The following is a 25,957-nucleotide window of genomic DNA, read 5'->3' as shown; positions in this document are numbered from 1 at the left end:
TTCTGGACAGGAATTGGTTGGCAACCGCTCCTTCTAAATGCAATCATGGGACGAGAGAAGATGCCTCTACGACAATACTTGGGTTCAGGGTTTAGGGCCTAAACCAATATCTTGGTCATATATCAAACGGACACCACACTTCTTCACCTCCAAGCTAGAGCCTAAGGTTTTAAATAAAAACTCAAGCCGACGACAGCTGTATTGCCATGCAGTTCCAAAATGTTCACAGCCTACAAAGGATAGCCAAATGTGATCTGACTCAATTTGGCCTAATTCTTGGCTGCAGCCAAAGAAAGGACACCAGCCGCCTGAACCCAAATTGTTGGGGCTCACTTCACAACGAAGGCCATGTTCAGTGCTATCGGTCTCTTTCTCAAACTTCCATTTACCAAGCAGGTTACCCGCAGGTATACGTCGACCGAGACCAAAAACAGCACACAAAGCATATCCTCTCCAATTATTCATATACCAGTCCTCAGGTAGGTCCATGCTTACTCCAGACCTCGCACTTCGATCAATGAACCACCCAGAAATTTCACTGCAAGGAATTATAGTTTCAAACCTGTTTCCTGGATAAGGGATTCCCTGCACCAAAGAAAACCGTGAAGTGAACAACTGGTCATATGTGTGTGTGTGTGTGTGTGTGTGTGAGAGAGAGAGAGAGAGAGAGAGAGAGAGAGAGAGAGAACTGTGAAGTAAACAACTGGTCATGTGTGTGTGTGTGTGTGTGTGTGTGCGCGAGAGAGAGAGAGAGAGGGCACCTGAATAAATCTCCTTAGCAGTGCAATTGCTATATTGTTGCAGTCTTGATTTTTAACCAATTCGAAGCAATTAATATAATTGAAACACGATGACAGCCTTTCCAGTGAATTACTCCCTTCTGAGCCAACACCCAAGTTCACTTTTGGTGAAAGGTCCGGCATTTGCTGAAGAAGCTTACAACATTCCAAATTCAAGTTGTGAAGCTTAGAAAGCTGACTTATGCTTTTGGGAAGACTAAGAAAATTGTTTTTACTTAGATTTAGAGATACTAACGAGAATAGGCAGCCAAGATTTTCCGTTATTGTTCCCTCCTGAAGATTACAGTCACTGAGGTTCAGTTCTGTTAAAGAAGACAAACCAGAAGTAGAAATTGGAAACTGCAAACCCACTAAACGTGTCCGGTTTCTGGGCATCGATTGATAGTTGAGGGGATTATTTTCTGACTCATGTGGAAAGTCTTATTTGATACTTGAATAATTTTTGCTCCAATAGACTTTTCAATTTAATTAATGTAATATCATGGAAAAAAATGAAAACATATAAAAAATGTCTATATATTTATTATATGAAAATAAAAAATGCATGTTTTTAACATTTTCAAGGTAGGTTTTGTTTTTCCAAAGTAAAATTAAATGTTTGAAAAGCTAGAGTCAACTTACCAGTCCTGAAAAGAGACAAGATGGTTGCAGCTTTAATACCTAAGGTTGAAGAAGCTGTTGGAGATGCTCTAAGGGTTTGATTAAAAAGATGATAATATACATTGTTGGTTATCATATTTTGCCTCGATTTTGTTTTTCATTACTGCATTTTATTTTTCTCAAGGCTAAATTGGTGATTTGTTCCTTGAACTTGTACCTAATTTTCAATTGATCCCTATCCTTTTTTTAAATTAAGGATATTAAATGTTCCCCCGTTGTCTAAAAAACAACACGTGTTTATTTTCTTCTTCTTTTTTTCCCTCAAGTCTTTTAACCTAACTTTTTGGCTGGTTTTAAATGAAGCTTCCCCAACCTGACACTACAAAGCCACCGCATGCGCAGTCACCCACTGCCACCCTTGTTCCAAATCCACCCTCATCACCAACCTCGCCATTGAACCGATAAGGACGAGCAAGCAGCCCACCAAATTTCTTTTTTCTTCTCTCTCTCTCTCTCTCTCTCTCTCTCTCTCTCTTCACGTCGGAAACAGTGGAGATCGGCGACTTTCTACCCTCCAAATCTGAGGTGAGCGAAGGCGAGGATTCGAGGTTTCGACGGTGACTTTACTAGTCTTCATTTCTTTGTCTCTCTCCTCCCCCACTTCGTCGAAATCTGGTATTCAAATCCGCCAATAAAATTTATGCTCTGGTTGCAAATCAAAAACCAAAAATTGAAAGCACATGATGATTTCAATCCAGGGTCTTGGGCTCCAAAATTGGCTGGAGGTTTACATGCGGAGGTTTGAGTAAAATTGTCCATAATGCTTGGTTAAAAGCGTTGAAAGAAAGGGGAAAAAAAGAATAAGAAAGGAAACACAAGTTGTTTTTTAAGGAGCCCACATCATAGTTGAGGAGGAATGACTCCTAATATGTCAGAAGCCAAGCATTGTTAGGTACAAATTTAGGGGGCAAATCATCAGTGGGAAAAGTTGAAGGGAACATTTTGCATCTCATGGTTTGGAATGAATTTAGCCATAACATATAACACATAAATATTCATAATGGTGGATTGATTATGCTTATTCTAGTTAAGTTAAGCCTTTTTTTCATTTTAACCCAAAAATCTTATGATCTAGTCTCTTTGAGCACACAATAGAAAAGAGAAGAAAGGTTAAACTTTTACCCTTGTAGACTTTTTTTGGAGAACCAAGAATGATCACCTTGTTGCAAAGGCCTTCAATCTCCTCTTAGCATATAGATTCCTCAACCAAGAGGCTCCAAAGGAAAAGGCATCTACCTCATCACACCAAAATGGACAAGAGATGGAGAGAAGATCAACCAAGAGGCCTTAGATGCTAGACTACGTCTTAGTGTGGCTTTATAGCCAACAAAATATGGTGAGAAATTCCCAATAGGGAATTTCGGCCCTATCTCTTCTTGGGCTACTCTTGGGCTTATTTAGCTTGTGTTGTCATACAACACATGTTCTTAAGCCCAATGGGTCCTTGAGCTATTTTGTCATTTGGCCCAAAATGCCTTTAAAGCCTAAATTGAGTCCAACCGTCAAACTAACTTCACAATTAACATTTTAATTGTGATTTGTGACTTAACCATTACGTCATATCCTTAGTCCAACTATTTTGACTTGGTAATCCGTTTTGGTCAAATATGTTGACTTTGACTTTGATCGTTGACTTTTAACGTCTTATCCTCTTCATTTGTTTCTCAAGTTTCCTCTTCTCTTCATTTGTTTCTCTAATCACATTTCTCAGTGTGCGATCCATAAATTCCTTTTAGCAAGATAGTGAATTGACTCAACTTCTCTGAGTTAACTTGTGAATTAAATCTCACTATTTAATTCTTCCTATTAGTGAAGGTCAATTATGATTGAACCTTTCAGGACTTCCACAAACCATGATTGATGCCTAGCAACATGTCATTGTTATCTGAGCTAAATAAGGGGTAGGGAAGAACCTATTCAAATTGGAATGACCATGCAATTGAATCTTTCTCTTGTACAATATTTCTTATTCATAATATTAGATAATGCAATATAATGTCAAATATCCTAATGTGAATTATTACTTTATATGATTATTCTGGTAAGATTTGAAGACCTCTTCTTTCAAATCTTATACATTACTCTGTGCAGAGATTTGATCAATCATATCCTTAGAGTATTCTCTCTCCTTATTGAGAGTAGAGATTTCTTGTTGTACATTCATTTGCCTCCATGACTTTATTGAGAGTCCTGATAAACATATTTAGGTCATGTCTTCTACAACACAACTGTATAGTGCCCTCAAAGCCAAATAATATAGCCACAAGACATCTATGATATCTCATGTCTAAGGATTAGTTTGCACCATTGCAATCTATGAGTTCTAGTGTGAAATGTGAGTAGATACTTCCATTCTAGAACTTATGTATTTGATCGCTTCAATGTACTTGTTCTCCTGCAAGTACCAACACACAGTGGCGGAGCCAGGATTGTTACTCCAAGGGGTCTTAGTGTAAAAGTTCGGATATTTTTTTAAAGATGAAAATAACACACTAAAAGATAATTTTCTATTACTTTCCTCTTGTTGTTCTATAATTCTACACATGAATTAATCAAACCAAACAGTCAATCAATTTTTTAAAAGAAACAAATTTTATTAAGACAAATAAATAAACAGAGAGATGACAAAAAGTCCTGTTGAGGCCCAAAATGTTACAAGAAGCCCAAAGATAATTCAAGCCCAATATAACATGTAAAGTTGGTCATGCATTAATTACAGTTGTATTTCGGGAATTAATTCATTTAATAAATATAGAAATAGTGTACATGCCATGCCAAGCAAATAATACATTTTCTTATGCTAAATCACCCGACAAGCTTAAGTGGGCCCAAGCCACATACATTCCTGGGGCTTGCTGAGCGGGTTGTGGTGTGGATGGTTACAAGGATCCATGAGGCCCATTAAAGGTTCAAAAGAATGGAGGTTTTGGGCTGCTTGGGAGCCCCAAAACCCAAGCCCATTTTCTTGAGCCCATTGAATGGGTAAGCAGAGAGAACACAGCCAACCTTCCAGCATTAAAGCCAAAGCTATCACGCGTTTTCCTCGAGCACTTAACCTACCAGCATTAAAGCCCATCTCTCACCGTCTCAACAATCCCTATTAAAAGCCTTAGACCAACGACTGCTCCTCCAACGCCGATAAAAGGAGGCCTTAACCAAGAAATCGGGGGAGCCGGCATGAGCAAGCATATTCTCATTGCTGCCGGAAAGCACCTAGCCTTAGCCATTCCAAACCCAGAAACAAGCCTTACCATGCTTCAACAGCATTCAAGTATCAAAATCCTTAAACACACAAAACCCAAGCCTTCCTCCATCATGCTTCTCTTCTTTTATAAACCACTCCAAGATATAAAACATCATCCAAAAAACTATCTCAAGCCATCCCAAAACCAACCAACATAGAACAAGCACCGCTGGAAAACACTCAAGCTTAACCCAGAAACTATCATCTTCTTCTCCCAGCAACTAGAAACCATTTCAAGCCCTAAAATGTCTTTTATCCAGCATCCCATTTCAACTCAAGCAAACGCTCTCTCTTGCTAAACTCATGGAGACTTAGCTCCCACACCACAAGCCTCTCATGCCAAGCTCTTCCATTTTAATTCATCGAAACATGCTCTCATGCTAAGCTTGTATATTCTCTGTACAACATGAACTCTTTTCGGAGCCATCTCACACCATTCCATCAGCTGCCGTATGTTTTCCACCAACTGCTGTATGTCACTGCCAGGAATTCCATCTTCTTCAAACATCTCCTCCAGCACTACTCCACTTCAAGAGAAGCACTTCCAATACAACAAAATCGAGCAAAATCATTCAAGAACCTGTTATACATCAAAACCTGCAAGGAGCCACAGAAGATTACCAGAATATTCCCTAGGAATCAGCATTCTTTCGGGATATTTTGGGGCCTAGTCCTCGAACCCAGGCAAAGGGGCAATGTCACTCTCTCTTTACAGCTGCCCAAGTCCACCTAGAGCTGTTGTAACAAAAAGACCCCCACAAGTCCATCACAAAATTAATCATAAACCCTAAATTCCAACAAATCAAATAATCATCTATAGTTATCCAATCCAATAAATCATGCACACACAAAATCATCAATATTCATCCAATCCAATAAATCATTATCCAATAAAAATATTAGGCATTATCATCAATTAGAGATTTAGGGTTTAAAAATTACTTGAATATGAGCTTTTCCACACCACCAGCTAGAATCACAAAGATCTCCACCTCCTAGAAACACAAAAAACCCCCATTATATAATGACCCAAAAGATTAAATTCCTCAAAAATTAATAAAAGAATGTAGCACAGAGGTTTAAGTACACTAAGAACAATAAATTTATAAAATCAGAGATGGAGAGGGAAGAGAATGAAAACCTGGTGAAGTAAGTCAAGCCCACAAGCCAAATAAATGAGGCTCCAAACGCAGCTTTGAACCTTTTCAGCCATGTTGAGGGTTTGGGGGTGGGGGTGGGAGATTGAGTTGGGAACCTAGTGTAGAAAATATAGAATTTGGGGGTTTTATGAGTTAAGTATCGGGTGGGTTTGGGGGGAGTTGCTGGGCCAGGTTATTTTTTAAACTTCTTGGGTCAAAACGGTTATTTTAAAAACTTCTTGGGTCAAAACGACGTAGTTTTGCCCAGGAAGTTTTAAAAAAAAACAGAACAACACTTCTCTTCTTCTTCCTTACGCAGCTTATTTCTTCCTCAGGAGAAGCATCGAGCACCTGGTGTGCAGTTCCAAGGGGTCTCTCCCCCTGCTCCAAGGGACCCCTAAGCCAATTTCCATGGCTTCCAAGAGGTCTTGCGACCCCACTGACCCCACTGTGGCTCCGCCCCTTCCAACACACATATCTTGGTATCACTACACTCAATGACTTGAGACCTCGTCATTCTCTTCATATAGAGATGATACTGTGTGTATTGGTCTTGGCAGAATGCCAACGCCCAATTGATACTCCTTTGACCAGGAACATATTTAGGATTACCGAACATGATAAGTCTCAATGTATGCAATCTCATTACATATTTCTCATGTCCACTTATATATTCCTAGGACTATAGTTGTTTTAGTGTTATGATAATATACCAAATATCATGGTTGAAAACAACTGATCTTGCCCACAGAATTTCACCCTCCATACTACGTACTTTCAAGACCATCTCCAACCCTAATAAGACTAAACCCAAAATTTCACCCTCCATACTACATATTTTCAAGACTCAAACTCTTTTATTCTCTAACCTTGCAGACTCACGTGCTGTGCAAGTTGGCTTCGACTTGGGGCCCATAGAAATTCCGCTCGAATTGTAAAGTTAGGCCAAATTTCGTCCAAGATTTCATTTTGACCCAAATTACCACCCGTCCCTATACATGGTTGGAGAAGGCCTAAGGTGTCATAGAGGTTCAAACTTAAGACCATTAGTTTACAAAACAAGGCTATTTTGCACAGGACTAGACCCTGTTGGGCAACACAAAATGTTTATTAGACACGTGCACAATTGTAGCACACTATGAGAATATATATTTTGGCAACCAATAAGAAGATGAAACGTAGAAAAATGAATATTCCTTAGGTCAACTAATTACCCTAATTAAATAGGATAGAGGTATCTCTCTAAATTAAGGAACCAATTTCCAGCAAATCTCTTTGATTAATTCCTATCATCTTTTTGGGTAAGAATAATTCTAATTAAATAAGGATTATTCTTCAAGCCTTAGCCAAGCAAGGAGACTATTACTACATGGCTACACAACACACAAGAGGTAATTCTAAAACCCTATAGAAATCACTCTCACTCTCTCTTTCTTGCTGTCACTGTCTCTGTCTCTTTCTCTCTGTCTCTCTCTGTCTCTCTGTCTGTCTCTCTCTCACATGGCTCCGGCCACCACACACAGCTGAGGCCTTTCTGTTATTTTCGCATTTTTCACAAGATCATTTAACTGACTTAAGTATTGGAGGACCTTTGGCAAACACCCTCGGGTGTGGTCTGTTGACTTAAATTTGTTTTACATGAACCAAGGAAGAAGAATCACACGCGAATATTCTCCCGTAAGAAATTTTCTCAAACACACACGGTACCTGAATTCATTTAACGGCCTCAAGTTAACGGAAAATTCTTCCTTCCTTACCATGTAAGTATGACCTCCTACATTCATACCAATAGGAGTGTGACATGTGTCCATAAGTTTTTCTTTTTGTGTTTTTTATGAATTATTTTTGCATATTTGTTAAACTGTGATTAGCATAAAGAATAAGTATCTCCTTACATTCGCAGGAAGGATAAGTATTTCCTTACAGGAAGGAGACATGTAAAATCCCAAATTAACCACATGATAACTATACTGTCCCACTGTGAATTCTCGCACGTGGGATACGAACCGAAACGGTACAACAATTGGATTGTGCCGTGGTGGTGACAATTATCAAAGATAATACTCCAATATCCATTATCGCAACCCGAAACACGATTGCCGGTACGCTTTTTTTGTCTTCGATCCTCCTAATTTGGCTTGTATCGCAATGAACCGATCCAGGTTTCGGTCTTCAGATCTTGAAACCGTTCTATGCGAGCCACTTTTACTCGTTTCGCTCGTCTTCACTTCTGCTATTATCGTTTCGGGTCTCGGATCTAGTTTTTCGGAAGGCCACTCCGATAATTCGGTGTCGTAAAATCTTGGCATCAGGAAAAATTTCAAGTAGGATCTTTGTACCAATTTTCAAGTACATATGAGATGAATTGATTAGAATGCCATAAAAATTATCGAATATGTGAAACCAATGTCGCTGTTAATTTATATTACCTGTTAGGTTGATGAGAAAATGTAGGAAAATAAGGAACTTTCTGAGTAAAACTATGCACTACATCATTTCATTTATTGTTGAGTTGCTTTACGTATGGAGAAAAAAGTACCTGCTTGTTTCCATTCTGAGCTTCAGACTAATTCTTGTGCTGTCATTGAAATGACCTGAATTTCTCGTCCAGCTATGAATTTTATTTACTTGATTTTTATTGTTTCTTTTATGTAGTCCTTTTTTATTATTTATAAAAGGAAAATACATGGGACTTCAATGCAATTTAATGTTGATTTAGTATGCAACATAGTGAAATATATATATATATATATATATATGATGAATTATAGTATTTTGGATTGCCTGCGGGGCCGTCCCTGAGATTTTGAGGGCCCTGTGCGAAACTTAAATTGGGGCCTCACATAATCTAATACGAAAATACTATAAATAAAAATTTTCCATAACTTAATGTCATAAACAATTTTTTTATAACTAAAAGTCACCATCAATAAACATGTAATGACAATCAGAAATCAAATTCATAAAAATTTAAATGTTTCCATTTGATAAAGTTAAATATTAGTATGTTTGGTACAAAAATAAGCTCCTTGTGCCCTATAAGGTCCCTTACTGTAGGCCTGGAAAATGGGCCGGGCCTGGCCAACCCGGCTCTAAGAGGTGTGAGCCCAGGCCCTAATTAGTAACGGGCCTTTTCAGCCCTAAGGAGTGATCGGGCCGGGCCAGGCCAGCCCAATGTCAAATATACAAAGTCCAGCCCCTACCCATGGGCCTAACATTTTCGGGCTTATGATCGGGCCAATGATTCGGGCCTATTTAGCCCTATGAAATGGGCCATTATTTTATGCTTTATTCAACTTCATTTGTTTTTTTATGTTTGAAAACTTCATACATAATTATATAATAACAACAATACATTGAAAATTGAAATAGACTACAAAACTGAAGTAGACTACAGAACAATAAAAACGAGAATATTTATTCTGCATCTTGGACAAACCACTCCGGCCATTCTTGTTCATCTTGTACAATCATTTTCTTCTTGACTTTCTTTTTTTCTTGTTTAATCCAATCACTTCCACAAATGCACGCTTCAACACTATTTGGAGCCAAACTTGCTCGATGGTCACTTATAACACGTCCACCTTTGCTAAAAGCTGATTCAAAAGCAACTTAAGACACTGGAATGGTTAAAATATCATGGGCTATGGTGGAAAGCACAGGGTAATTTTTTTGCTGTGATTTCCAGCATGCCAAAATATTTAAAGGATTATTTTCATCATCATCCATTTCTGTGTGTGAATCAAGATAGCGTGATAATTCATTAGATGAAAAATTGCTTGCGTTTAACCTTTTAGAATCACAAAGGTCATCCACACGACTTCTTTTTCTACTAAATGTTGAAGTGCAAGATGTAGATGATGTAGGTGCCGCTTGTTCATGTTGTGATCTACTATCATGCAAAGACAAATATACTTTATATTCTTCATATAACTCTTTTAATGTTGTGAGCACTTTTTCCACAATTGTATTTGCATTTCCTTCATAAAGAATTTCACAGAGTACTTCTAAAATTTTTGTTTTATTTCTTGGATCTAAACACCCAAACCATAAATCAAGGGCAAATCCCCAAAGTACTTTGCAAATTTTGACTTCATATCACATACATTAAGTTGTTTGGAAAGATCATTGTTTTCACTTTCAAGAGTAAGACAAATGTCTTTTATTTTAGTTATTTCTTTTAGTACCAAAGGAATAGTTAGATAGTCAGAACCAGAAATTATTTCAGTGGATTCATAAAATTGAACTAAATGTTCTCTCCAAAGTGTTGCAATATCCCAATCTTCATCTGTTAAAAAAGGTTGATGTTTGATTTTTGTTTGAAATAATCCTAAAGCTCCTTTATATTTTGTAGCCACTTCCAACATCTTATAAGTTGAATTCCATCTAGTTTTCACATTTAATGGAACATTTCTGAGTTTTAACCCTATGTTTTGGCAACATGTTAGAAAAGTTGGTACTTGGTCAGTGATGTATGAAGGGTGGTTACTAAACTTCTAATATTTGCTATGGATTGATTAACTGTTTTCAAACCATCTTGCACAATTAAATTTAAAATATGAGCACAACAACAAACATGCAATAATTTACCCTTCAGTGGGAGCTCAAGTAAAATTGCTTTAAGATAGTTTTGTACCACATCGTTCCTAGATGCATTATCCAAAGTTATTGAGAAAATTTTATGACGTATACCCCACTTAACTAATTCAGATGCTATAAAATCTCCTACTTCTACACCTGTGTGGTTCTTTTCAACCCTAATAAATGAAATAATTCTTTTATTTAGTCTCCACTCATCATCAAGGAAGTGTGCTGTGATACACATATAATAAAGATTTTGATGTTTGGCCTTCCATAAATCTGAAGTCAAGCTTATCTTACCTTGATAATTATGGAAATATTTTTTCAGCTCCTCTTTCCCATCTTGATGCATCTTTAATATTATATTCCTGCAAGTCTTCCTTGAAAAACTCTTAAACTCTAGACAAAATCCAGCAGTTATCATTTCAACAAAAGCATCATCCTCACTAGTAGAAAATGGCAAATCTTTTTCAAGAATATAAGTAACCGCACGTAATTTTCCAAGTTCAACATTATACTTAAAAGTGCCTACTTTTCCAGAAAGTTGTACATTTAACTGCATTTGCCTAATATCCAAGTTTGTTCTTTTGATACATGACTCTTTATGTCTTTTTAAGTGACTAGTACCACCTGTGGATGCACAAGACAATAACTTTTTACAATAATTGCATTCGGCTTTTAGTTCTTTTTTACCATCTTTTTCAGTTTCAATTTTCTTAAAATGTGACCATGAATCAGAAGTTTGTCTATGTTTTTTACTAGAGGGAATAGCTTGAGAGGGGTCAGCAACAACAGGGATCTCAATAGGTTGGCTTTGAGTAGAGTCTATTTTAAGTTTTCTAATTAACAAGGAAATTCAAACAACACAAGCACAAGTTGAAAGCAAATATTTAAACAAAGATCAATATACCAAAGGAAATCAACTAATATGCTTTGTATATAAAATACCGCAAACTTGAGGAACACAAGCTCGAAGTTGAAAGCAATTTGAGAGCAAAGCTGCTGAGATGATTTAACTCCAATTTGAGAACTGCAGAAGTGTGAGAGAAGAATGGAACTGCAGTAGTTTATTTATGCTGATGGATGGAGACGGCCTTTTGTCTTCTGTCTTCATTTTTCCTGTAAAATTTTTGAATATCGTGTGCACGCCGCGGCCGCACACATTCTATCTTGAATCTTCTGTGTAGAAAAACTCATTTGCACTTCCTTATCTATAGTTGCCCACTCTCCGTCGTTGTCAGCCTTTGGAATGAGTACAAGCCTTAGTTCATTTCAAGTTTCAACAAAGAAAAGTTGGTTAAGCAACTTTCTTTCGTTCAAAACAAAGTTACTTTAAGACAAAATATAGCAACAAATAAAAATACACTATGGCACACAATTCAATACTACATATAATATAATTATAATTAAAGGGCTTAAAAATAAGGCCCAAGCCCTATATGTTAGACTTCAGGCCGGGCTAAGCCCACCCATTAGTTCGGGTCGAGTAAGCCCACACATCAAAAAATTGGGCTGGGTTTGGGCTAGCCCATCGGGCCTGGGCTTTATTGACAGGCCTACCTTACTGCCTCCAATAAGCAATCTGTGTTAGGGGGGGAATATTTTATTTTATTTTATTTGGTTAAAGAACGGAGGAGTAGAAAGTGTTTGGGGGATATATATTGCTTATGGTGGTTAGCTTCGATGTTTCCCTTGTTTTTTGAAGGTGTCTCTGTAGTTTATTGTTAACTTGTTATAATAAAAAATAATCTATAAAAAGGCAAATAGATTGGCTTCAATGAGAATCGAACTTGTGCGCCTCTATTAAGTGGAGATGCACTGGAAAGCCAACTCCACTACAAACACTTTTGTGCAAATATTTAGCACGCTATAGTATATATACACTTCTTATAATATATATATAATATAAAGAATTTTTTTTCGGGGGACTTGTGCAGTGGCGCCACTTGCACCACCCCTGATTGCCTGTAACCCAAGAAAATGACAGATGCATCTAGTTATAATGTTATCTCTTCAATCTTGAAATATTTCATTTAGCTATGAAAGTTGCTTGTCTAATCTGTTATCTCTTGCAATGCCTCTTTTGCTACTTGATAGTTTTGGATGCTCATCTAACTGCATTTTCATTTACTATCACTTGATTTAGTGTCGGTTAACTCATGCCGTTGTCATCCACAAAAAGGAGGTGTGCTATGTAATGGTAAGTTCAAGGGCTTTGATGGATGTTGGGTGGGTGGTGGTGCTTTGATTTGTCTATGTTGGAACATCTTGTTATGCATTTTGCTCGATCTTTGCAAACAAAGAAATGTATTTTTTTATATTTCTATTTCTCCGACAAAGTTGATACATATCTTAAGTCAAGACTTAATTACTACAATTCTGCATTTTATGCTTCTACAATTCTACATAGAATAACATATGATTTCATAGCAACTACATGAACTTCAGTATATGTTTGGAAGTCTATGTAAGTTACAAAATGTATAAGTTCTTTGAAAATAAGCAATATTATAACTGCAGTCAAATCAGTGAGAAGCAATGGAATTAATGTTTTGTTCCTTCCAACATGTGATGTCATTTGCGATGTTGGTATATTTATAATGATCTATACTATCCAAGTAATTTGAATTAATTTATAAACAATTGTGATTGAAACATATTGAAACATTTCATTAATATGATGTGATTTGAGCTAAAATTAAGGGAAAAAAAAAATGCTATTTATCTTGATGGACGAGACAAAAAGGTATAGGAGCTCAATGTTGAGGTCATGTTTCTTTCTTAACTATGACTCTAAATTTTTTTTTTTTATTTGATTGGCACATTATTTCTGGATGACCTGTGTACCTAAAGTTAATGGAATAAATTTTTGTTCTTAACAGATTTTCTTAGCTAAATGTAATCTAAACAAGTTTTAATGTCTATGGGTATTAGAGGGTTATGAATAAATCCAAGAGTGATAACACTGGTAAAACACTTGGGCTTTGATAATTACAAACATGGTTTTTCCCCGAGCCATATTGCTTTGGTCAAAGCATGGCTCAAAAATAGTAGTGTGGGTTATGATCATTTTTAAAATTAAATTCTTAAACTCCATATTTCGAATAGAGATTTAAAAAAAAAAGGCTTTAATATAACATCAAGTTCTTAAACCTAATTTTGGTGTAATGTAATTGTTGTTTCATTGCTAATCATGATTTTGTATAGTGGTGACTCTAATTCACAGTATTAATAGCTAATTGTGGATACTCATGAGCAATATTTTGAAAGGCAAGGCGTTGATGTGAGGCGTTTTAGTCGCGTTACGCGAGGCGTAAGCCTTGAAGCATTGAGGCATATAGCCTTTTGAACATTAATTTATTTTAATAAGAAAATTTATGAATAATACTATACCCATATGTGCTTTTTGATGCATACAAACACACTTTGTTGACAATACAACTTAAACTTCCATATCTCGCGGTTTGTACAACCTCTTTGCTACCACTTTCTAATATAAATGCATATCCAATGTCCATTCGGGCAGTTTTTGTCCATCACTTCATTATGAGTGACGATGGAATTTCCATAATATGCTCCCACTTCATCACATAAAATAAATGGCAACATGGGATGCCTTCACTTTCATATTTCTGACAGTTGCATTCTATTCGAACATCTTTCCCACCAAGGCACACACAACTCCAATTATTTTGCGGTTAACCGTATTTCGCTAAAATATACAATAGTCCTCCGAAATTATGAATTATTTTTTCATGAATGAGTGTTGAGAAACATTGATCTCGTTACATACCAATAAAAAGCACCTATGAGTGTAAATTTGGGAAACATGTTGCTCAAGACTTTTCAATGTTGTTGTAAGCACTTTCTTTGACTGTTTTGGTCAAAATCATCATTCCCCGAGGTATTCCTCATTCGTGCTATGACCCTATCAATTGCTGGAATTCATTCAAACAACTTAATGTCTTTCCTCAAATAATCTTTCACAAACTTGTTCATACACTCTACGCATTGAGCAGTGCACAAACCACCGAAAAACTTGGGTCTAAGGCGTGATTTCGCCCACGCATCTCGTTTTGCATACATCATTTGTAGCCATTCCTTTTGTTTATGTGTAGTAACTATGTCCTTCAAAAACTCCCATTTCTTTTCAAACTCATATGATCGTACCAATTCTTCATCATTTAAGTTATTCTGTGCATTCCTTGCTACGTGCCATGAGAACAACCTATGATTGCACATGGGCAACACATACTCAATTGCTTTGTGTGCATGGCCTCATCCCCATCCGTCAGTATTGTTGTAGGCTTCTTGCCTTTCATGGAGGATATGAATGTCTCCAATAACTACTTTTATGTTCCAAAGGTCTCGTTAAGCAATAGGGTACAACCAACACTCACCCGGTGGTTGTTTAAACCAACAAATAACACTAAAGGCTTGTCATACATATTGGTTTTGTATGTGCTGCCGAATATGAGGACGTCTCCAGAGGCAACATAATCCAAAAGTGAAGTAGAGTCTCTCCAAAACAAGTTAGCAAACCTATTCTCCTCACTTACACTGAACTTACAAAAAAAATTCAAGATCCATTGACGCTTTCGCTTTCATGTAGGTGAGTGTAGCTTCGGTGTCGCCGTCTAACAATATTTCCCTACATGATGCATCCAAGTTCTCAGCTCATGCATTGATGGAGGCTTAAATCTTACACCATATGCGGCAATCCCTTCCATCATAGGTAGTCAAAATGGATAATTTATAATATTAAATGGGGGTGCTCTAGAGAAGAAAAAACGACTAATCTTTCGACAAACTTCCTTTTTTTATTCTTGTTTGTATGCTAAATTTAATGTACTTTGCCAAGCTTCTAAAGTGACAAATCTATCCATTGGCCCTTTTGATTTAGGTTGTGCTCTAAGAGCCTCATCAACTGCAACACTCCTAGTACCGGAGATTCCATATTCTTTATCAAATGAAGTTTCCATACTTTGAATCCCTCCTCATGGACCATCCCCAATCTCTCTAAGCATTTCATTTTTCTTTCTTTTTTCAAGCTGAAATTTTTTCAAAGTTGCGGCACACTCTTTTTTCACATGCTTGGGTACTTTCTTACATGGTTGCATACCATGATGAGTTTGACCCAAATGATGCTTAAGTCTAGAAATTCCTTCACTGTATCTTTGATCACAAAATGTGCATCTTTGATCACAAAATGTTCATCTTTGATCAAAAAATGTGCATCTTTGATCCCAATCTCTCTAAGCATTTCATTTTTCTTTCTTTTTTCAAGCTGAAATTTTTTCAAAGTTGCGGCACACTCTTTTTTCACATGCTTGGGTACTTTCTTATATGGTTGCATACCATGATGAGTTTGACCCAAATGATGCTTAAGTCTAGAAATTCCTCCACTGCATCTTTGATCACAAAATGTGCATCTCAAGTATTTTTCCCTCTCTATTTCTTTTGCATACTTCCACGCATGATCTTTTCGATTCATAGCTATAAAACAACACTATTAATATTTCTAAGATACAAGTATGATGCATGTACGCCAAATTTCTACTATATCGCATGAACGAATAGGATAACTAATATATTGAAAAAAAAATTGAAAAAAAATTATACGGAACTTCAAATTACAGTTGCGAAGAATTAGAGAGAAAAATAAAATGGTTTACTTGCAGTCGAAAGATGAAGAGAATTCTTGAAATTGATGGAGATTATCTAGTAAAGGTAGAAATTAGGGTTATACTATACAATATATATATAAGTCCATGTGTTAATATATTAATTTAGAAAAAAAAAAAAAGAAAAAAAAAAGATAAGTAGACTAAAGCTACAGCCGGTTGGAGTAGAAAATGCAAGAAAGATATTAATTTTTCTTGCCTTAAGTTTATTACAATAAAGGTAAGAAAAGAAAAACAGAAACTTGCGTTTGTTTTTTTCAAAACACTCCAAATGAAACGACGTCGTTTCATTTAAAGTTTTTTTTTGAATCACTGCAATCGAAACGACGTCGTTTCATTACAATAAACCTAAAAGAAAATACACGCGAGTCGTCTTCCTCGCAGAGTTGCAGCCAATTTGCAGACTCGCAAAATTCTTCCGGTTCAGAACTGTCCAGATCTGGCGCGCCTTGCTCCTCCTCGCTCCGCCTGGCCACGCCTTGCAAAGCCTCCTCACGCCTTCCCGGCGCTAAACGTGCAACTCGCGACACAGTCGACCGCCTCGGGCGATTTCCTGCCGCCTCACTCCGACGCGCGCGAAGGCATGCCTTTGAAAACACTGCTCAGGAGATTATGACACTTCCCCAGATATGCAGTACAAGGATACTCAAGTGAGCTATGTTTTGCATTCCCATTTAATATCAGAGCTTAGAGACCTAGGATTTTCATCTTATTATCTCATAGTATGGCCAAGGACAACAATCAATTCTTCTTTAATTGTATACATGTGTCTTTGTGTTCTAATTTCTACCATTTTCTAATCATCAGGTTTCAGTGCCTCCCCGTGCATCCGATCCTGGCTGGGCTCATGGTATTATGGTGAATGGAGGTCGCCAGAAGATTAAGTGCAAATACTGCCATAAAGTAATGCTTGGGGGCGGAATTTCCAGACTAAAACAGCATTTGGCTGGGGAAAGGGGGAATGTAGCTCCGTGTGAGGAAGTACCTGAAGAAGTTAAATTGCAGATTCAACAACATCTTGGTTTTAAAGTACTAGAGAAGCTTAAAAAGCAGAAAGGATTAAGTAATAGCAAGGATTCCGCACCCTACTTGCAGTATAAGGAAGAAGGAGAAAATGAAGATGGAATGAGAACTCAAAAGACCGTTTCCACACGAGGCAAGCGAAGGAGAAGGGAAAAAGAGGCTATGGAAGGCATTTCAAATCAAATGAAGAAGCATAAAAAACATTCTTTCCCAGCTGCAACAACTATTGTTGCTCAACCTTTACATCAGAGTTTTGCTTCTCAAGAGATCATAGTCCAAGCTGATTTGGCTGTTGCAAGATTTATGTATGAATCCGGTATACCATTCACTGCTGCGAATTCGCATTTTTATCAACAGATGGCTGATGCCATTGCTGCTGCAGGACCTGGCTATAAGATGCCTTCTTATCATGCTTTGAGGGGAAAACTGTTGAACAAAAGCGTTCAGGATGCAGAAGAATATGAAGAGGAACTCAGAAAATCTTGGGATGTGACTGGGTGTTCTGTCATGGTTGATAGGTGGGTGGATAAAACTGGTAATTCAGTTATAAACTTCTTTGTATACTGTCCTAAAGGCACTCTGTTCCTCAAATCTGCCGATGCATCAGACATTTCAGAATGTCCAGATGCACTTCTTAAATTATTTGACTGCGTTGTTCAAGAAGTTGGGCATAAGAGGATTGTCAATTTTGTCACAGATGCTTCAGCCAGTTGTAAAGCTGCAAGAAAACTTCTAATGGAGAAATATAAAACCTTTTTCTGTAGTACGTGTGGTGGATATGGTATTGAATTAATGCTTGAGGAAATTGGAAAAATGAATGAAGTTAAAGAGGTCTTGGCAAAGGCAAAAAAGATTACTCAATTTATATACAACAGTGCTTGGATGCTTAATCTAGTGAGGAGGAAAACAGGTGGAAGAGACATAGTCCAGCTCGCAACCACAAGATTTGCTTCCACCTTCCTGACACTACAGAATATGGTAGCTTTGAAGCACCGGCTCGAAAAGATATTTGCCAGTGCTGCTTGGATGCATTCAACCTTCTCTAAGCAAAAGGCTGGACTTGAGCTGGCAGAGATTATTGCGGACCAACTTTTCTGGTCACAGTGTGATCAAATTCTGAAGGTGACTAAGCCCCTACTTTCTGTTTTTCAGCTTATGGACTGCGAGGAGAAGCCATCTGTTGGCTATGTGTATGATGCAATGGAAAAAGCAAAGAAAAGTATAATTGTGTCATTTGACAATAAGGAATCTGACTATTTGCCATATCTGGAGGTTATTGATCACATTTGGCAAGAGGAGCTTCATAGTCCCCTTCATGCAGCTGCATACTATCTCAACCCATCTATATTTTATAACCCTAGCTTTTCTACTAACAAAGTCATCCAGAAGGGATTGCTGGACTGTATTGAAACCTTAGAGCCTAACTTAACAGCTCAAGTTGTGATTACGAGCAACATAAATTTCTACGAGGAAGCTGTAGGGGATTTTGGTCGACCTGTCGCATTACGTTGTCGAGAATCATTGGTCCCAGGTCAAAATGATTTTCATTGTTTCCAAGTTTCCAGATTCTTTTTGGGTACAGTGTAAGCATTAAACTATTTGTGTTGTTCTGCAGCTACTTGGTGGTCACTGTATGCAGCAGATTATCCCGATCTCCAACGATTAGCTGTCAGGATACTAAGTCAAACTTGCAGCATTATTCGATCTAAGCGGAGTAGGACCATGTTTGAACGTATGTGTTCAAAGAAAAAGAACCGATTGGAGCAACAAAGGTTCAACCACCTTGCATTTGTTCATTATAACTTGCACCTTCAACATAGGTAAGTTTTTCCATCCTCAGTAACTTCTTTTGATATTCATAAGATATGTCATAGCCTGGAGTTACTCTCTTATCTCTACTAGCATTTCTTTAAATATGTTGATGTATTTTTTACACCAAGGTTGCACAAGATAGAGTAAATCTTAGTGGCACGTAGGTCCTTGCTGTATACTCCTGTAGTTCAGGGATAAATTCCAATGAAAATGGACCTATGTTAATTTATCCTAGAATAACTGCCAGAGTTATCGTGTCAGTTATCTGCTTTTCTTCCTTTCAATTAAAAGTCCTTGTGATGCACTCTGAAGCTCTTGAGGAAGGATAATGAATGCAGTCAAAATGTATCCTGGGACTAGCTAGTCTTCTGTTTCATTGGATAAGGATATATTTTCATATTTAAGCATGAAAATATGACGTTGGGGGAGACATGCTATTTTGTGAGTACAAGAATTCCAAAATTAATTGAATGGAAACGTATATGTTTAGTTGGGATAAACTCGAATTTGCTTTAGTTTCCTCTATCAAGGCCATATGTTCCTAAGGGTAATCTAGCTTAAGATAATTATTTTGGGTCTTAGAATCTTTGCTAGGTGTTGAGTGGGACTGTGGGACTCGTTGTTATGAGCTTGAAGGAAGTAGTTGTTCCTAAGAGAAGGTGGTACTGTATAGGATACTAGATTGAACATATCAGAGACTTGATAGATAAATGTGAGAGTGAGGCACTCCTGGATGGAGACTATAATGAATGCATTTAAGGAAAATGAGAGTTGTGGGCCTCTCGGTCTCGGTCATTGATGTAGTCACCTTCATAAAAGGTCATGGAAGAGGGGATGCCCATTCCTGCATTGTCCCTCATTTTTAATTGGCAAGCCAATGCCCAAGAAGCTTTCCCTGTGCTCTCTCTCAAGGAATACATTCTGTTATTAAAAGAAGAAGAAAAAAAAGAGAGTTTCCTCCATTTGGTGCAAAAAGTGCATCTGTCCATTGAGCCCTTGATGGGCTATGTGAGTTTTGGTTCCTTCCCAATCCATGACAAGACGCTGTTAAGGCATTGTTCAGTGCTATGCAGCAGTATATGAAAAGTAGCATGTTACCTTACGTTGCTACAATATATGACTTGTAAGGCCGTTATTCTATAAAACTTTGCTATGTTGGACACCAACGGTACAAATTTAAGACTAAGGAGTGCAGAATTTGAAAGGCGTTGCGCATTTTTGTAAAGAAATTTACACATGATTATTAGTTTCATAATTAATTATATAGCTAGATGCTAGTTTCATGATTATTATCCTAATATAGCTAGATGGATTTTTAAATTAAAGCAAATATGTATTTATTGACTTTTCTTCTGTCTAGACTTTTGGAAGTTGACAGTATTGACACAAAACACTTGTGCTCTTGTTTGCAAATCATAACAGAGTTTTCTTACGTCCTGGTTGAATAAATATTAAATATAATTTCTAGAAGCTGTTGGCTTGTTAGTTCAGGAATCAGAATGCCTACTCTTTTGCAAACTGTTTTGCATAGTGTAGTCTAGTTGCCCTAGTCATGTTTTTTTTTTTCTTTTACAGAGGAATTATTTAGTGTCTTGACTGTAGCTAAGTAGCATTTTTTTTCTTTTAATTAACAAAAAACTTGTGCATTTTATATATATTATTTACTCATAAGTGATTTAATGCATTCAAATTCTTCGCTAGTTCCCATTAACCCAGATTAAGTCAATTTGGCTGAAACCCAGTTCAACAATTTTGTGAAATATTCCTTAAACTTAGTATTACACGTTTACAAATTTATATGTGTTAGCAAAATAAATTATTATTTTTCTTTGGATAATAAGGAAGAATTTTGAAATTCCACTGGCTAATTGGTAACGTTTGTGAGCCTTTAACTGTTCCCATTCTTCATCAGCCTCAACTCTTTTCCTTTTTATTTATTTGTTCTTTCTTTTTTTGTTTATTGGAAGCAGGCGTTCTGAAGCAAGTAAAGCCATTTGTACAAGAGGTACACTCGATCCTATATGCTTAGAAGCTATCGATGCCAACATGGGAGATTGGGTGGAAGATCTGGGAGCTATTGGCAGCGATGGCCTAAGCTGGATGGACGTGACAGTCCCTGGTGAGTGGAAATTTTTGAATCATAGAGTAGAGAATATGGATGACTGTAACGACAGTACAGATGATAGGGGTAGTGATGATGGGAGAGGTGTGGACACAAATGATGATATGTCGTATAGAATATCCCAATGGTTGTAATGACAGTACAGATTACTCTGCTAGTTGGTGGCATTAGTTTCTTTCCTTATATTCTAGTATGAATTGCTGGATATAACGGACGTTAATATGAATTAGCAGAACTGTTGAGTTTCATTGAATCATTTGACTGATGCAGCAGTGTGCTACCAAACGGAGAATCCTGCCTTGAACATAACATTATAAAAATAAATAAAATAAAAAATGTTTACAGGGGTGGGTAGTGAGTTGTGTCAATCAGTATAGTCTAGAGATGAACCATCCCCAAAATGATCATATATCAATGTCTTGAATATGGTTTAGCTAGGTCGTGAGCATGAATGGAGTAACTCTTTAGCAGGAACTATTATTATCCTTTTTCTGTATATCTTGTATCAAATCAATTTTTTTGAATATTTAGGATCTTAATTAAAGACAGTCTTCATTTTTTATACTTAATACATTAATAAATCCTCTAGTGTACTGATTACGAATCTGTACTTGGCAACTTGATCGTGGTGACACAAACAGAATTTAATTTTCCAGGTAAAGAAAACAGGGAAAAGGGAATTTCCAAAATCTGTTTTTATTAACTTGGGACAAGAATTTGATGAATCAATGATAGCTTTTTAGTTATTAGTCATAAAGGTCAGGCCGCAGGAAGAGAGCAAAACCTTGATTTCAAAAAATTTCTTTTGTGCGTCTTGCCAAGCTTCTCTTCAATGGTATGAGAGTAAATATTTAAAAGGAAATCTCACGATCTTCCTTTCTTTGCTTGGCATGCAGACTTCTTTCTTTGTATGGAAAACACAGGTTAGATTTTTACAGTCATAAAAAGTTTAGATATACTGTAAGGTCCAAAATAGTCATGGATCATATAGATATTGTTATTAGCACTCCAAAATAGTCATCTTTCGCTCTTCTCTCCCTTACTTTTTCATTAGGGTGGAGCAAGTGATAACTATTTTAGAGTGCCAATAACAGCTCTATATTCTTTGGTGGTAAAATTAAGGCATATATCTTGAATGGCTGGCAAATAATGCTAACAGAAGATTTAAAATTTGTGCCTTGGCTGCATGTAGCAGATTGGTTATCTTTTTTGGTTTTAAATAAAAAACATCCTTTTTTTTTTAAATATAAAAAACTTCTCAGACAGAAAAATAGAAGTACTAGGGATTGGGATTTCTCATTGCTGCTACTGAAAGAAAAGTACTACCTTGGATTTCGATTTTGTTTAGTCTGGAAGTAAAAGTGACAAAGCTCCTAATTTCCATGGCAGAAGTTAGCATTTATTTTCAGCTTTTTGGTCATTGGTCTTCTATTGCTTATAGCATATATGTCCAAAGAAAGAAGGAAATTAACTTCCAGAATTTAGTGAAAAAGTTGATCGCCGTTGTGGATGATGGGAGAAGCTATAACGGTCGAAGAGAGGAGAGGACTACATCTTGGAGGGAGCTGTCTCTCTGCATGGCAGCTTTGAACTCATCAAAGGTAACTTGTCCATCACTGTTTGCATCCATGCGATCAAATATTTCATCCAATTTTCCAGGTTCAGTGATATCAGCTGGAAGGCAGTCATCTGGTAAAGCCTGCTCAATGTAATTTTATTTGGTCATGATCTTATTTGAAACTAATCAAGCAAGCAAGCTATACCAAGTGAGATGAATTAAGCGGCATTACCCTGAGCATAGATGCCACTTCTTCTTTACTGATGCATCCAGACCGATCCGTATCGTACATCTGCTTGCAAAATCAAAAGAGTGAGACAATTAGCATAGGGTTCATGAATAATGATAGTGAAGAAGGCCGAGCAAGAGAGAAGGAAATTTGGATTACAAAAACTTTATGACGATGAAACTAGTAGTGAGATTTTACCAAAACACTTCCTAGGTTCTTTAATTTGGCCAGGAAGGTTTAATTTCCTCAGGAAGCTTCATTATGAGTCAAAATTAATTCGGTAAGAGTGAGTTTTTGTTCATGTACTTGTACTAGATGAAAACACACCTGGAAGCACAGGCGGAGTGCATCATCTCCTTGTGAATTCTTGAGACTAGAGAACCCACAGAGGATCTCTCGCATGTCAACTGTTCCATCGCGATTGTTGTCGAATAGGTCAAAGATCCGGGGTGCCAAAGGGATTAATGACGACATGTTCATTGCTTTCAGCACCTCCTCAAATTCAGATAGAGTAGCATTGTCACCTTTTACACATCTGCACTTTGCAAAATTGGTATTCTTGATCAGAATATGCATGCACTGGCTCACCAGAGAACTTAGGATTGATTAAGTGATCCCCTTAAAGAGAATGCCCTTTGGTTATCTTCATAAGCATGATTAGTTAATCATTAAACTGAACTTGTTATGTAGCTGATGTGCTACAATTGTCTATGCCTGGCCTACATTTGAACACTATATTAGTAAGGTGCAAAAATCTGTTTTGGACTACTCACATTTTCTTGAAATGTAAACTCAGTTTCTGGATTTCATCCGGTTTAAGGTCGTGGGAACCTAGTAGTGATTTTAGCTTCTTCGTCCTTAAGAAAATCGAGCTGGTCCACACACTAGCTATTGCTGCAGCACGGAGTTTTCGCCGAGCATTAAAACTCTGCAGTCGTGACACAATCTCAGCATCCATTTGATCTTCTCTGGCTGAAAGACCTACAACCCATGGATGGTCCAGAAGCTGTTGAACACAAGAACCAAATTAGTTTAAGTTACAAACCTAGATGAGTTCATTTTGAGCTACCAAGAACTGTAATACTCTATAAAAGTGCATTTAGTTTAAGTTTACAACCCATGCCAAGTTGCCATTTAACTCTAGCTCAGATCAGATATCTTATGACTTCATCCAGAAAAAAAATAGGAAATTAATTGCTACCCTACCTCTTGAGCACTAGGTCTCTTGTCAGGGTCAACTTTGAGGAGATCCGAAATTAATTGCTTTGCTGACAAAGAAATGCCCTTCCAAGTTTTCTCATAGAAACTGAATTCTCCCTGCAGGAAAAAGTGTATTCTCTTGTAACTTTAACAGAATTGTTTAAAAATATATACATCATGTTAATTTCTGTGTTCTAGTATAATGTGAACAGAAATGACTTACAGCCATTATCATCTGTTGCTTTTGCCGATTCGACTGAGCAATAAAAGGTGGGTACCTAAGGCATTGTACAAGAATATATACATTAAGAGTGCTCTAGAAATTTGTAGAAATTGAATATTTCATGACATTTAGAGATTGACTTGAAATTTCTGTCCTTAAATGGGATTGCTTAAAAAACGTTGAGCAGAGTAAAGTAACTCCAGGATCCAATTAAAGTTAAACTATGCCTTAAACACTACTAATATTAGCAAACGAGGGTCCAACACAATGAAAAATGGCATTGATTTGCAGACTAGTGATCTCAGGTTCGAACCCACATAATATTTCCGCAGTGAGTGTGAACAAAAACCCCCTCCCCCTTTCGGCAAACAAAAATAAACACTACTAATGTTAGTCATCCTTTTGGTTCCCAAGAAAATAAAGAGGAAAACATATGAAACAGGAGAACATACCCAGAGAGAAGGATATACAAGATTACACCCAGAGCCCACATATCACTCTTAGAAGTGACTTGTCCCTGAGAAAGAGCCTCTGGGGAGACATAATCTATTGAACCAAACAACCCAACAACAGGATCAGTAAACTCCTCCACAGAACTGAGCCCAAAATCCATAATCTTCAAAGAAGAATCATCACTATTATTCAAGAACAGGCAGTTCTCTGGCTTCAAGTCCCTGTGAACAATATTGGACTTGTGAAGAGCTGCTAAGCCTTGAGCAATCTGCCTAACCACAGCTGCAGCTCCAGCCTCAGAATACCTTGCTTGCTTCACAATCCTATCAAACAGTTCACCCCCAGAGCAAAGCTCCAACACAAGGTGGACCCCATTTTCATCCTCATACACATCATAGAGGTCAATGACATTTGGGTGTGGTGAGACATTTTCAACTATTCTCCTCATGACCAAGATTTCATTTGTGAGCAAGACATTTGATATGGACACCTGCTTCCGGGCTTGGAAAGCAGCAGCAAAGCTTTTCTGATGATCTCCGGCACCCGATCTGCCGGGCGGAGGGTTTGATGGTCCAAATGGCCTTTTGAGGGTCTTGATTGCCACATTGTTTTTGTCACTGCTGCCTGATTTTCTGCTGATGCCTTTTCTCACTACAGAGAATCCTCCTCTGCCTAAAATCTCTGATATCTCATACTCATCTGCCAGTCTTCTTGTTTCTTGTCCCATGACGATGACAAAAAAACCCTTGAAGAGATCGAACTGGCAGAGGGGGAGAGAGAGAGAGCGAGAGAGAGAGAGGGAGCGAGACCCAAGAGGGATAGAATAGAAAGAAATCGAATCTTTGAATCTGATGATGAGAAGCAATGGCAGAAATGTGTATAATATTGGTGAAAGGGCAAGGTGGTTTCATTGATAAGGGAGAGAAGTTGAAACGGGCATTGGAATTACATGGATTGACATCAGCTTGTGAACAGTTGTTCAACTTGTTTAATGCATAAAATATGAGAAAAAGATTTCGAACGGACGTGAGGGAATATATTGTAGGGGTAGGTGCCGAGGAAGATGAGACAAAGACAAAGTCAACTGACAAGCATGTGCACAGAAATAGGGTTTCTACTGTTTGTTTTGATTAATCTCTCTTGCATGTGCAAGGAAATAGTGCTATACTGTTCTCTCTCTCTCTCTCTCTCTCTCTCTCTCTCTCTCAAAACCTGTGGAAGATCCTTGA

At 37.4% G+C, this 25,957-nt stretch overlaps 2 protein-coding genes and 1 pseudogene across 2 annotated transcripts; 1 reads left to right on the top strand and 2 right to left on the bottom strand.

Moving 5' to 3' along the window:
- Positions 1–14,369: 14,369 nt before the first annotated feature.
- Positions 14,370–15,406, bottom strand: LOC148296489 (protein FAR1-RELATED SEQUENCE 5-like; annotated as a pseudogene).
- A 1,070-nt stretch (positions 15,407–16,476) lies between these two features.
- LOC110774367 (uncharacterized) lies at positions 16,477–21,318 on the top strand. Its single transcript, XM_021978899.2, has 4 exons — positions 16,477–16,758; positions 16,916–18,662; positions 18,747–18,951; positions 20,914–21,318. Exons 1-4 carry the CDS (start codon positions 16,738–16,740, stop codon positions 21,197–21,199), a joined length of 2,259 nt encoding a protein of 752 aa, XP_021834591.1. The 5' UTR covers positions 16,477–16,737; the 3' UTR covers positions 21,200–21,318.
- A 993-nt stretch (positions 21,319–22,311) lies between these two features.
- LOC110774365 (calcium/calmodulin-dependent serine/threonine-protein kinase-like) lies at positions 22,312–25,739 on the bottom strand. The gene is made up of 7 exons (XM_021978897.2): positions 24,728–25,739; positions 24,276–24,330; positions 24,059–24,169; positions 23,626–23,858; positions 23,180–23,387; positions 22,856–22,915; positions 22,312–22,764 (listed from the first exon to the last, which is right to left on the bottom strand). Exons 1-7 carry the CDS (start codon positions 25,453–25,455, stop codon positions 22,588–22,590), a joined length of 1,572 nt encoding a protein of 523 aa, XP_021834589.1. The 5' UTR covers positions 25,456–25,739; the 3' UTR covers positions 22,312–22,587.
- Between the last annotated feature and the right edge of the window lie 218 nt (positions 25,740–25,957).

The sequence above is a fragment of the Prunus avium genome, chromosome 2, assembly GCF_965620075.1.
Source record: "Prunus avium chromosome 2, drPruAviu1.hap1.1, whole genome shotgun sequence".
Classification (NCBI taxonomy): Eukaryota; Viridiplantae; Streptophyta; class Magnoliopsida; order Rosales; family Rosaceae; genus Prunus; species Prunus avium.
Note: the sequence above shows the minus strand (reverse complement) of the source record. Positions and strands in the feature narration are given on the sequence as shown.